This window comes from Microcaecilia unicolor, chromosome 11, assembly GCF_901765095.1.
Source record: "Microcaecilia unicolor chromosome 11, aMicUni1.1, whole genome shotgun sequence".
In the NCBI taxonomy this organism is placed as follows: Eukaryota; Metazoa; Chordata; class Amphibia; order Gymnophiona; family Siphonopidae; genus Microcaecilia; species Microcaecilia unicolor.
In genome coordinates this window covers 105,793,146-105,805,857 of record NC_044041.1, presented here as the reverse complement: position 1 = coordinate 105,805,857, position 12,712 = coordinate 105,793,146, and the positions used below count along the sequence as shown (strand labels likewise).

The 12,712-nt window shown below is 45.1% G+C and overlaps 1 protein-coding gene across 1 annotated transcript in view; it reads left to right on the top strand.

Moving 5' to 3' along the window:
- The window catches only part of LOC115480232 (fibrillin-2-like), a 296,051-nt gene extending 283,339 nt beyond the window's left edge, over positions 1-12,712 (top strand). Inside the window, exon 64 of the mRNA XM_030218752.1 lies at positions 8,415-12,712. Within this exon, the coding sequence (XP_030074612.1) occupies positions 8,415-8,787 (373 nt within the window). The 3' untranslated portion in view covers positions 8,788-12,712. The remainder of the gene's footprint in view (positions 1-8,414) is intronic.

The window sequence follows — 12,712 nt, the reverse complement described above, 5'->3', positions numbered from 1 at the left end:
GTTACCACCGAGTTAGTGCGGGAATCCTTACTGCCACCTCAATGGGTGGCAGTAACTGCAATCTTACCGCATGGCCATTTCTTTTTTTGGCCTTTTTACCCACTGCGGTAAAGAGGGCCTCAGCGCACGGCATGCTAGCACAGGGCCCTTTTTACCACAGCTTATTAAAAGAGCCTTTTACAGCCTAACACATAGAAACTTACCCCCTCATTCTATATCTGATTGCTTAAATGTAAGGGGATAGGATTGATTTACTGCTTTTCTGTGGTTACAATCAGAGCAGTTTACCGTATTTTTCGGACTATAAGACGCACCGGACCATAAGACGTACCTAGGTTTTTCCTTTTTCCCTCCTCTAAAACCTAGGTGCTCCGGTGCGTCTTGTCCGAATCCCTCCCTCCGAGTTCGGGATCGCCCTCCCCCCGGCCCTGTCACCACTTCTCCCTACTCACGTCACACGATCTTCCCTGGTGGTCTAGTGACGTTGGGGCAGGAAAGAGCCCCCTCTTTCCTGCCCAGCGCGCTGCTCTCCATCCTCCTGTATGCATTGCAGCCTGAAGGTCTCTGCGAGATTCAAAATGGCCGCCGAGACTTCAATTCTCTGCGGCCATTTTGAATCTCGCCGAGACCGTCAGGCTGCATACAAGAGGATGGAGAGCAGCGCGCTGGGCAGGAAAGAGGGGGCTCTTTCCTGCCCCAACGTCACTAGACCACCAGGGAAGATCGCGTGACGTGAGTAGGGAGAAGTGGTGACAGGGCCGGGGGGAGGGCGATCCCGAACTCGGAGGGCGGGCGGCCTGCCAGCCAGCCAGCCAGCCAGCCAAATCTACCTTCGGACTATAAGACGCACCCCCCATTTTCCTCCCAAATTTTGGGGGAAAAAAGTGCATCTTATAGTCCCAAAAAATACGGTACATATTATATACAGATACTTATTTTTTAGCTGGGGCAATGGAGAGTCAAGTGACTTGCCCAGAGTAACAAGGAGCTGCAGTGGGAACTGAACCCAGTTCCCCTGGTTCTCTGGCCACTACACTAACCATTGGGCTACTCCTCCACTCTATGAATGTAGGCATGATTTATGCACCTACATTTACAGAATATTGTCATTTATGCAGTTAAGTGTACACTTGCCCACATGAATGCAGCCGCATGCTCAGCACTACAAACAGTTCAAAATCTGGCAATAAGAGTTATATATTTTGTTCTATTTTTTATTTTATACAGAACTTATAGCTCGCAAAGGAGTGAACACAATGATCAAATAATACAATTCCTTACAGCAATACCACACTCATAAAAATAGGCACAAATTAACCTATACAAACAATTCAGTAAAAAGAACCTCCACATATTTCTTAAACAAAAACAGTTATAAGCAACCTTCGAAAAACATAAAATTCACTACTTGTCTTTAAGTTCCAATGGTAAAGAATTCCAAAAAATAGGGACCTGATAAGAAAAAGAAGATGACAAAATTCCTCACTGAAGGAAAGGACAATAAAAGCTGTCCGCCATAGGCGGTCGGTGGCCCAACTGTTTGGGGGGGGGGGCTAATGGGGGCGGGGTTAGGGGTGGGGCCAGGGGTAGAGCTTAAATCCATAATTGTCTGATAACACACAGAAAAAATAAATAAATAAAAAGTCACAATTAATACCTTTTATTAAATTTAGATATTAGATATGTATCATATGTCAAAGAATAAAGTGGTTGCTCAAAGCATATACTAACCACAATCGTAACTACAAAACACTACGCACAACTTTGTGCAAAAACACACTCAGAACCTTACTGTACCATACATATTACACTGGGCAGAACCTAATACACCAATATACCACCCATACGGAAAATGCAGACCGTCAACAATATGAAACAAGGGATCATGATATCACAATTCTCAGGTTGAGCTACAAAACATCCTAATTCATGTTTAATGTGGGATAAAATGCCATACATAAGTAAATAAATATAAACATTTAATGTTGAGCACCTGATTCTCAAAGTGGATATATTCCAAACACTATAATGAAAATAAAATTATCTTTTCTACCTTTGTTGTCTGGTGACTTTGTTTTTCTGATCATGCTGGCCCAGTATCTGATTCTGCTGCTATTTGTCCTCTTAACTCCGTTTCCAGGGCTTCCTTTCCATTTATTTCTTTCCTTTCCTCCTTTCTTCTTCATTTCTGGTCCTCAGCTTCTGCCTATTTTCTTCCTCCATGTGCAGTTTTTCTCTCTTCCTTTTCCCTCGTCTCATCTCCTTCCTCACTTCCCTCCCCTCCATCCACCCATGTCCAGCAACCCTCCTCTCCCCTCCATCCACCCATGTCCAGCAACCTTCCTCTCCCCTCCATCCACCCATGTCCAGCAACTCTCCTCTCCCCTGCACTCCCTTCCATCCTCCCATGTCCAGCAACCCTCCTCTCCCCCTGCCCTCCCCTCCATCCACCATGTCCAGCAACCCTCCTCTCCCCTCCATCTACCCATGTCCATCAACCCTCCCCTCCCCTCCATTCACCCATGTCCAGCACCAGCAACTCTCCTCTCCCCTCCATCCACCCATGTCCATCAACCCTCCTCTCCCCTCCCCTCCATTCACCCATGTCCAGCACCAGCAACCCTCCTCTCCCCTCCATCCACCCATGTCCAGCAACCCTCCTCTCCCCTGCCCTCCCCGCCATCCTCCCATGTCTAGCAACCCTCCTCTCCCCCCTGCCCTCCCCTCCATCCAGCAGCCCATCTCCCTTCTGCCAGCCATTTCCTGCCTTCTTCCAGCTCCCTTCCCACCGATCTCCTGACCCCTGCTCCCCCCGTCGCCGTTGTCAATCATCTGACGTCTGCCCGATGGCCCTCGTTCCCGTCCTGCCCTCGCCCTACCTTAAAATAGTGTAATTCTCCTCGAGCGGGCGGCACCGGCATTGCAAGCAGCAGCAGGCTCCAGCGTTCCCTCGCATGGCTCCGCCCTCTTCTGACTTGTTTCCACAAGGGCGGAGCCATGCGAGAGAACGCTGGAGCCTGCTGCTGCTTGCAATGCCGGCGCCGCCCGCTCGAGGAGGATTACACTATTTTAAGGTAGGGCGAGGGCAGGACGGGAACAAGGGCCATCGGGCTGACGTCAGATGATTGATGATGGCGACGGGGGGAGCGGGGGTTGGGGGATCGGTGGGGTTGGAAGAAGGCAGGAAATGGCATCTGAGGACAGACGGGGAAGTCTGCAGCTCGCGGGGTGGGGGCAGCGGTTGGGCATACCGGGCGCCTATGCTGTCCGCGCAACTGGTCTGATTTACCCCCTAAAAATACATTCATTGCAGCAGCCAAATAAGGTGAAGCCTCATCCTACAGCATCCTAAAAACTGTAACCCCCAACTTAAAACAAATCCGAGCCTCAACCAGAAGCCAATGTAAATCTAAAAAATAAGAAGACAGAGGCTCAAATTTGTTCAAAGAGAAGATTAGATGAATGGTTGTGTTCTGCACATCCTGCAAACTTCTCAAGAAGGATTTAGCACAATCTACAAACATTAGATTGCAATAATCAATCCTGGACAAAATCAAAGTCTGAACAATAAGCCTAAAAATAGAAATATCAAAATGCATTTTAACACAACAAAGTTTTTTAAAAAGTTGATAAAAAGATTGATTAACAACTGAATTAATAACGCGTGGCTTCATACTAAGGGGTCCTTTTACTAAGGTGAGCTGAAAAATGGCCTGCGCTGGTGTAGACGCATGTATTGGATGCACGCAGGTCTACTTTTCAGTGCACCTACAAAAAAGGCCTTTTGAGGGGTGGGGGGGTGAAAATGGACGTGCGGCAAAATAAAACTTGGTGCGCGTCCATTTTGGGCCTGTGACCTTACCTCCACCCATTGACTTAGTGGTAAGGTCTCACACGTTAACCTGGCAGTAATGGTCTATGTGCATAGAATGACTATTACCACCCGGTTTCCGCCACGCACTGGAAAATAAAATGTATTTTCCGGCGCATGTAGCGGACGTGTGTAAAAAACAAAATTACAACTGGAACCACGCAGTAGCTGGGCGGTAACTCCGAATTGACACTCGTTGGGCACATGTAGGTGCCTACGCGGGTTAGTAAGTACTATCCACCTCCACCCCCAATATCCTGAACTCTGTCCTTAAAGTAAAACAAACCATCCCAACAGTTACAGTGCGGAATCGAATATACTTGATTAAATTGGATGAATCAGTAAAGTCATATTTTTATAAACTTCATCGGTTACCAGTGATGGCTAGGGTTCATTTTAAATTATGTACCTTGGTTTTTCGGTCTTTATATGGAAATGTATCTTCTTATTTGGTTGGTTTTTACCTCTTTTAGATAGACAATTATTGTGAAGTCAGTTTTTATTAAGATTTCCTTCAGTAAGTTCAATTAGATTTTTTAGATAACTATCTTCATCTTTGTCTTATCAAGCTGCCATAATGTGGAATTCTCTTCTTATTTTAGTATGTTCTCAGAGGAATATTTAAGCTTTTGTAAGCAACTTAAAACTTTTTTGTGTTTAAGAAATATGGGGCCCTTTTACTAAGGTGCGTAGGTGCATGTCAAATTAGAACTACCACCCAGCTACCACGTGCCCTGGGTAGTAATTGTAATTTTGACGTGCGTCCAAAACGCGCGACAGAAAATAATTTCTACTTTCTACTGCATGGCACTAACTGGGTGGTAATTGCCAGTGTACGCACACTAACGATTACTCCCCGGTTAATGCATGAGACCTTACCACTAAGTCAATGGGTGACGGTAAGGTCTCAGGCCCAAAATGGACGCGCTGATTTTTATTTTGACGCACATCTATTTTCGGTCAAAAAAGGCCTTTTTTGCAGGCATGCTGAAAAATGGGCCTGCACTCGTCCAATACATGCGCCTACACCAGCGCAGGCCATTTTTCGGCACATTATTGCTTGTTAAGTGCTGTTATCAGTGCTTGTTAAGTCAGTTAAGTTACATGCGATATTATAGAATTCACGCTGATTTCAGCACCTAAATGTAAGCACACTATATAAAATCGGGGGCTTAGCAACTAGACCAGTCACTGGCTATGGTGCGCGACACAGCCGATTAGCACCAATATTCATTGGCTGACCAGCTAAGTTTAGGGGCCAGATAGACCCATATAAATAACAGGTCTATCTTTGTCCGCTATAACTTATGCGGTTATCTGATAAATATTGACTTAACCGACTATGTGCACAGCGGCAAAAAAACCCCGAAATTGAATTTCTGGGTTCACTACTGACCATGGGAGGCAGCCCGGCTAACTCCTGCAGTCTGAATGTTGGCCCCTGGGTCTCCAATCTAAAATGTATCTCGTGTATATTGATCACGGGCAGCCCTGTAAACCCTGCTAGCTGTGGGAGTCATCAGAACAAGTTTGAAAAGCCATTCAAGAATATAACGTGACGTGGAGAGGCATAATCGAAAGGGGCGCCCAAGTTTTCCTGAGGACGTCCTCGCAGGACATCACGGCGAAGGGGCGGGGAAACCCGTATTATCGAAACAAGATGGGCGTCCATCTTTCGTTTCAATAATACGGTCGGGGACACCCAAATTGCGAAATTTAGGTCGACCTTAGAGATGGTCGTCCTTAGAGATGGTCGTCCCCGATTTTCGCCGATAATGGAAACCGAGGACGCCCATCTCAGAAACGACCAAATCCAAGCCATTTGGTCGTGGGAGGAGCCAGCATTCGTACTGCACTGGTCCCTCTGACATGCCAAGACACCAACCGGGCACCCTATGGGGCACTGCAGTGGACTTCATAAATTGCTCCCAGGTGCATAGCTCCCTTACTTTGTGTGCTGAGCCCCCCAAAACCCACTCTCCACAACTGTATACCACTACCATAGCCCTTAGGGGTGAAGGGGGCACCTAGATGTGGGTACAGTGGTTTGTGGTGGGTTTTGGAGGGTTCACATTTACCACCACAAGTGGGGGGGATGGGCCTGGGTCCGCCTGCCTGAAGTGCACTGCACCCACCAAAACTGCTCCAGGGATCTGCATACTGCTGTCATGAAGCTGGGTATGATATTTGAGGCTGGCATACAGGCTGGAAAAAATATTAAAAAAAATTTTTTAGGGTGGGAGGGGGTTAGTGACCACTGGGGGAGTAAGGGGAGGTCATCCCCGATTTCCTCCGGTGGTCATCTGGTCATTTAGGGCGCATTTTTGTGGCTTGGCCGTAAGAAAAAAAGGACCAGGTAAAGTCGTCCAAGTGTTCGTCAAGGACGCCCTTCTTTTTTCCATTATCGGTCGAGGACACCCATGTGTTAGGCATGCCCCAGTCCCGCCTTTGCTGTGCCTCCGACACGCCCCCGCGAACTTTGGTTGTCCCCGCGACAGAAAGCAGTCGAGGACGCCCAAAATCGGCTTTTGATTATGCCAATTTTGGCGACCCTGTGAGAAGGACGCCCATCTTGCGATTTGTGTCGAAAGATGGGCGCCCTTCTCTTTCGAAAATAAGCCTGCTAGTATTCCAAGATGCCACCAGACCTCTTTTCCTATAAGGCTGCTCAGTACAGACTAGACTGGCAATCTAATCCCTCTGGGATACTGATTCAGTGAGTTCACCCAATCCATGCCATGCATAAATGTGCAGTTATAGAAAGAAATTTACAGCCCATTCAGTCTGCTCTTTGTACCACAGGCACTGCTCCATTTCCTAGGGGTTACTCTGTGAGTTTCATGTCACAATCCTTTATTGTAAAGTTTTCTTATTTGAATTTTGCTCACACCTTTTTTAGTAGTAGCTCAAAGTGAATTACATTCAAGGGCACTGGGTATGTCTCTGTCTCTGGAGGGATCACAATCTAAGTTTGTACCTGAGGCAATAGAGGGTTAAGTGACTTGCCCAAGATCACAAGGAGCAGCAGTGGAATTTGAACTTGGCACCTCTGGATGGCAAGACTGGTGCTGTAAGCACTAGACCATTCCTCCAGTTTGTGCTGGAAAATGCTTCTTGTACATAGTTAATTCCTTAGAGGTATTTGAATATATACCCTGAATTCTATTAATGGCATTTTAAATTACAAAGGTTGGACACACGCTCAATTTGCACACACAATTTAATTGAATAGAGTCAATTAGTGCCAATAATTGGGCCTTAACAATCGATGAGTGCTAATTGGTATTAATTAGAATCTACGCATGGAAATGTACACATGCAGATTGAAAAAGGGGGTGTGGCCATAGGAGAGTCATGGGCAGATTGGGGTGTTCCTGCAATTTAGGTGCATTGTTATAGAATAAGGGGGATTCATGTCTAATTTAGACACGGGGATTTACACCAAGGTTTCATTTGGTGTAAATGGTCATGCCTAAATGTAGTGGTAGTTCCCGGTGCTTAAGCGCTACTCTGCAAACTGTGCCTAAGTTTGAGTGCCATTTCTAAAATTGCGCTGTTTATAGAATTTAGTCCATATTGTAAGGTGTCTAACTAGTTGCCACGCAGACAGTTCCCATCCACCAATTCCTGTCTGGACAATTCCCTCCTAGGACTGTTCACCCCTGGCTATTTCTTACTGGCATGTAGTTTTTGTTGGTGTTCTATTTGGAGGGGGGGGGGGGTTCTTATGCATCGTATTTATTTTAATGCAAAGTGTTGTTGCATGGCGTGGATGTTTTGGTAATATTTTTTGTAAGTTTTTATATATAGATTATATTTTTTGGTCTTTATTAATTTGGATTTTGGTTTATTTTAATTTTTTTGGTGTGGTGTGGCATGTTAAAGGTAATGTTTGGGAGGATGTGGGGGGGGGGGACATTGCCCCCCCCCCCCAAATGATCTGAAAGGGGAAAGGGAATGAGATAAATTTCAGACTGTAATGCTTCATGATTGTTAAGGGTGGGAATTGTCTAGGTGGGAACTGACCTAGAACCTATTGTATATGTAAGTAAACTCTTAGCTGAACTGCAGTGAAGTCAGTCAGGAGTCCTTCTACCAAACTGCAGGAAAAAGGGCCCTGCACTAGCGGCGGGGACTGTTTTTCCCATGTGCCAGGGCCCTTTTTACCGCAGCAATAAAAAGACTCCAGACAAACATGGCCACGCGGTAAGAGAACTCTTACCACGTGGCCATGTGATGGAGAGCCCTTACTGCCATCCACTGAGGCGGCGATAAGGGGTCTCGCGCTAACCTAGTGGTAAGTGGGCAGTGCACGGTGATGCCTGATTACCACCGGGATTCCACTGTGCAAGTCATTTCCGGGGGTTTTCTTTTTCTCCCGGAAATGGCGCGCGCTCATATTGGGCCAGCGGTAGTTCCAGAAGACCGAGCGGTAAGCCTGCGTTGGGCTTACCGCCGCTCTGTAAAAGGGCCCCTCAGTCTTGAGCAGCCGAGCTGGTTGTAGAATTGGATTTTCTGATCCTGCTGCTTTTTCCTTTTAGAGTGACCCCCTGAGTTTGGCCAGCGTGGACACTGAAGCTCTGCTTACGATGAGCCTCAACATTTCGGAGCTCAGCGCTCACAAACATATTCTGAAACTGCTTCCTGCCCTGGAGGCGCTGGAGAATCACGTGCGGTATGTAATCTCCCATGGCAACGAGGAGGGCTACTTCCGCATTCACCAGAAGGAGGGGCTGAGCTACCTGCACTTGGGGCGCCGGAGGGCCATGCCTGGCACCTACACACTGGAGATCAGCAGTGCTCCACTCTACAGCAGGCAGGAGCTGCGAAAACTAGAGGACCAAAATGACCTGAATTACCTGGCAGGAGAGACTGGCGGGGCATTGCACATGAGGCTCCAGATCAGGCTGTTTTAGGAAGTAGCGCAGACAGCGGGTGTTGCCATGCCTTTCCACAGACACCACTGATGGAAGCTCCTGGCTCTTACCTATCCATTCCTTGGCACTGAAATTCTACCCTAGGTGGGAAATGTGTAATATGTGCTTTTAATCAACCAAGAGTGTCTGCGCCATTCTGTAATTTTTTTCCCCTTAAATATTTGTAAATTGTTTGAATTTTTTAATGCTTGTTTCTTATATTTTATGTGGCTTGTGCATCAGACATTCAGAACAATAACAGAAGGGGCAGAGTTTAAGGCTAGTTATGTTCCTCACTAGACAAGTCAAAAGGTAAAGTTATTTAAAAGAGTTAGGAGAAGGGGTTCCTTCCTCCCTCTCTCCCTCATGAGCTGTGATTTTTCCTACCACCGGCTCTTGATAAACTTGTTCATCCTCTTATTCCAGTCCCAAGGTTCACTTCTCTCAGATTCGACAGCAAACACTTTCCTCCTTTCTTTTTGGATCATGCTTTGAACGTATATTTACTTATATTTATTTTTTTTTTCTAATGGTGATAAACTGACGTTCACATTTTGGGGTGAGTTGGTACTTGTTCCACCCCTGAGGCACTCCTGTTGGGAGTTCCCCTGTATTATTGCTGCGCAGGCCTACACGAAGATGCCCTAGACTCCGGCAGGTCAAGGCACCAGTGGGCTCACTGAGAGGTTAATATGTTGCAATCAAATTACAGCAGGTGGTAGAAAGGGGAAAAGGTTTCAGGTCAGGGCAAGAATAAGAAACGAATACTCGATGAGTCACCCATGAGAAAATGTGAACTCTCATTTTAATAATTTCAAAAGTTTAGTCTGTCTTATCTGGAATTCTTTAAGATAGACCAGAAAGAAATGTAGTTCCATAATAATCGTGACTGGAGTTAGGCAGTTTCTTATAATTAATGGCCTAGTGGAAGGAGGCAGAAGCCCTGAGGCCTATACAGTTGGATTGTGCCCCTGACCTCGGAGGTCACCATGGAGGTAATATTCAAAACTTTATATTTGCATAAACATAGGAGGCAATATTCAGTGGGTGCCAACTACATAAAGTTATATGGAATTTTCAGCCAGATTATGCATTCAACTATGAGTGCTGAAAATTCCAGCGTAGCTTTAGACAAATAACGTATGTGTATAAAGTTAGTCCTACCATTTCTGTGTTCACAGTTCAATGTATAAATGATCTGTTCTGTGAAGAACTTTAAGCCCTGTCTGGATGTTACATACATAACTTTGTCTATTTACAACTTATACTGCCAAAAGAGGAATTTTTAGAACAGAGCAATTATGTGGTTGGACCTACTGGCAGCCATATAAGTGTTTTTGAAAACTGCGTCCATATTTACCTGCATAAAAAGGCCCTTTTAAAATTTCCTAAATTGCCATATGTATTCTCTGGTGTGTACTTTACACTTGCTTCCCTATCATATATATTGTTCATATTTTCAAAAGGAAATCCTTTGAAAATTTGCTAGCTGGCTCACAGGTTTCAAAATTGCCTTTTTATAACTATTTTTAAAAAAAGGAAAGTAAAAGTCCTCACTTTCACTTCATTATAAGTGACCAATCTGTTTCAAAGCTATGCTGATTTAGCTAAGGCTGCCCAAGTCAACCAATTCAAATAAGACACATTAGACCAATTCTGACTTTTTGAATTTCTATCCTAGTGCATTTCATTTACCTAAAGCACAGCACTTTAAACTTGACAGATTTTTATGGTCCCATTCTCACATGTCCTACTGTCACTCAGATCGCCCTGGAGTTAGGATGGTTTCTTTAGGTCACATATAAAGGATAACTGACCTCCAGGAAAAAGATTGTAGCTTTCACACTGACCTCCAAAGTCCTGCCACATTATCAGAGTGTGTGATCGGATGTTCCACTTCAAAAAACCTTCTTGAATACTTTTCAATGCATGGGTGAGGGACTTGAGGCTCAGCAGCCAAGCAGCTTCAATGCAACTGTCACTTAGGACACAACCACCCACAAGAAGCACCTATACATACATACATACATACATACATACATACATACATACATATGCCAGCCATGAATGGTCTCTTTACCTAAACTCACTCAGCACACAGACATTTACACCCACACCACACCCATGAGAGGTGTCTATCTATCTACATACCTACATCTTAAAATACGTACTCAAGACATGAGCATCACCCAGAAATCATCTCCTTCTCACCCCCATCCCCCAGGAGTGGTTTCTCTATCTATCCACACCCATGCTCAGCACACACATTCCAACCCTGAAAGCTCTGTCTGTTCATACACACCCAACACTATCACAGCCACATACAGAACAGAGAAGTAGTCATTTAGACTAAACCAAGAAGAAAAAAAATTATTGTTATGAATTGAAGAAGAGAGTTATGTTAGTAGTAATTTTTGTCTGACGGAACTTTGTACCACTTTTGGCTACGGGTATCCCAAGATCAGATTTCCAACAGTTAAGAGTCTTTAAGACTGTTTCATTCCTCTACACTCAACATACAGTTACCAACCGTTTCATGAGACTCCTGAGGCAGACATTTTTGCCAAAACACGGTGCCGTGTCGAGTCTTTTGTGTCAAATAAACTTGTGTTTGTTTCTATCCTCATCTCCCACATGATTCCTTGGAAGTGGCCTGTTGGCTACACTACTCTTTTGTTCCCGTCCAGTAGTAATTCTCTGTCTTACGCATATTGATTTTTGTTATCCTGAAAACAAGATCACTTAAGTGTGCCTCTAGGACAGGAATGGGGACCACTGCCTTATGGCTGCAGCCCTGCTCTGAATCCCACTCAAGTAGGTCCAATTTAAATTCACTATATGAAACTTCAGCAGCTAGGAAAATTCATTTCTGAAACTGAATGTTTAGCAGGCAGTGATACCTTGTACAGACCTCTGAAATCCCACGGGCCCCTTCTTCAGATGGGACCCTTGTGGCCTCAAAACCACATAGATATCATCTCTGGATAATTCTTATAGCAATTCAATAAAATATTATGGCCTGCAGGGACAGTACAGCTACTAGAACCTTCCATTGCTGAATAATGACATTTGTTAAAGCTTCAGTGTCCATGGCTGTTGCATCTTTGTATTAAGCACTGTGCCTATGAAGCAGTATGTGTTTGATGTTTGCTAATGAACCAAAAAATATGGGGTATGACTAGGGCAGTGTAGGATATACCTTTGTCTATGGCTGAAGCTAAATATTGTGGTGTCAGGATAGCATGAAATGTAAAAGGATCAACAGGCATGAATGATTTTACAAAACTGCTAGGTAACCCAGGTTCTGGAGGGAGACTTTGTGCTAGTTTTGGTTTATGGGGTTCTCCCTGTCACTCCCAGCCACATTCCTCATGGTGCATCTGGGTACCTGCTGGTGCTATTTGAACCCCCAAATCTAATCCAGGTAACTTCAAAAACCAGGGCTTGGGCACTTAGCAGACCTGACTTTTAACACACAGGAAAAGTGACATGCATTGGATCTGATGTCTTTTACTACCTGCTATCCCAGCTTAACATTGTTTGGTAACACAAGGCAGCAGGATGAGTTACTTCACAGAGGCTAAAGAATTCCGTTTAGCACTGAAAATGTAAAGGTGCTAAATTGCATGGTGGTGCAGCTGCCCTCACTCCATGTCAACTAGGTGTTTCAAAGCCAGTTCTGGTGTTCCAGCTCTGATCCATGCACAGCAACAAGGATCAGGACTAAGATGAAAATGCATGGAGAATATAGGTTGCTAGAAAACCAAGGACTGGTTTTGGCTCAGGACGACAGAGTCAGGGTTGCTAAAGCACTACAACAAAAACACAAGACTACCTCAATTTAGGGTCACCAGCTAATGCAGGACAGGTAGGGTCAAGTCTGTTTTTACCACACTTAGGGCCCTGTTTACTAAGGTGTGTTAGT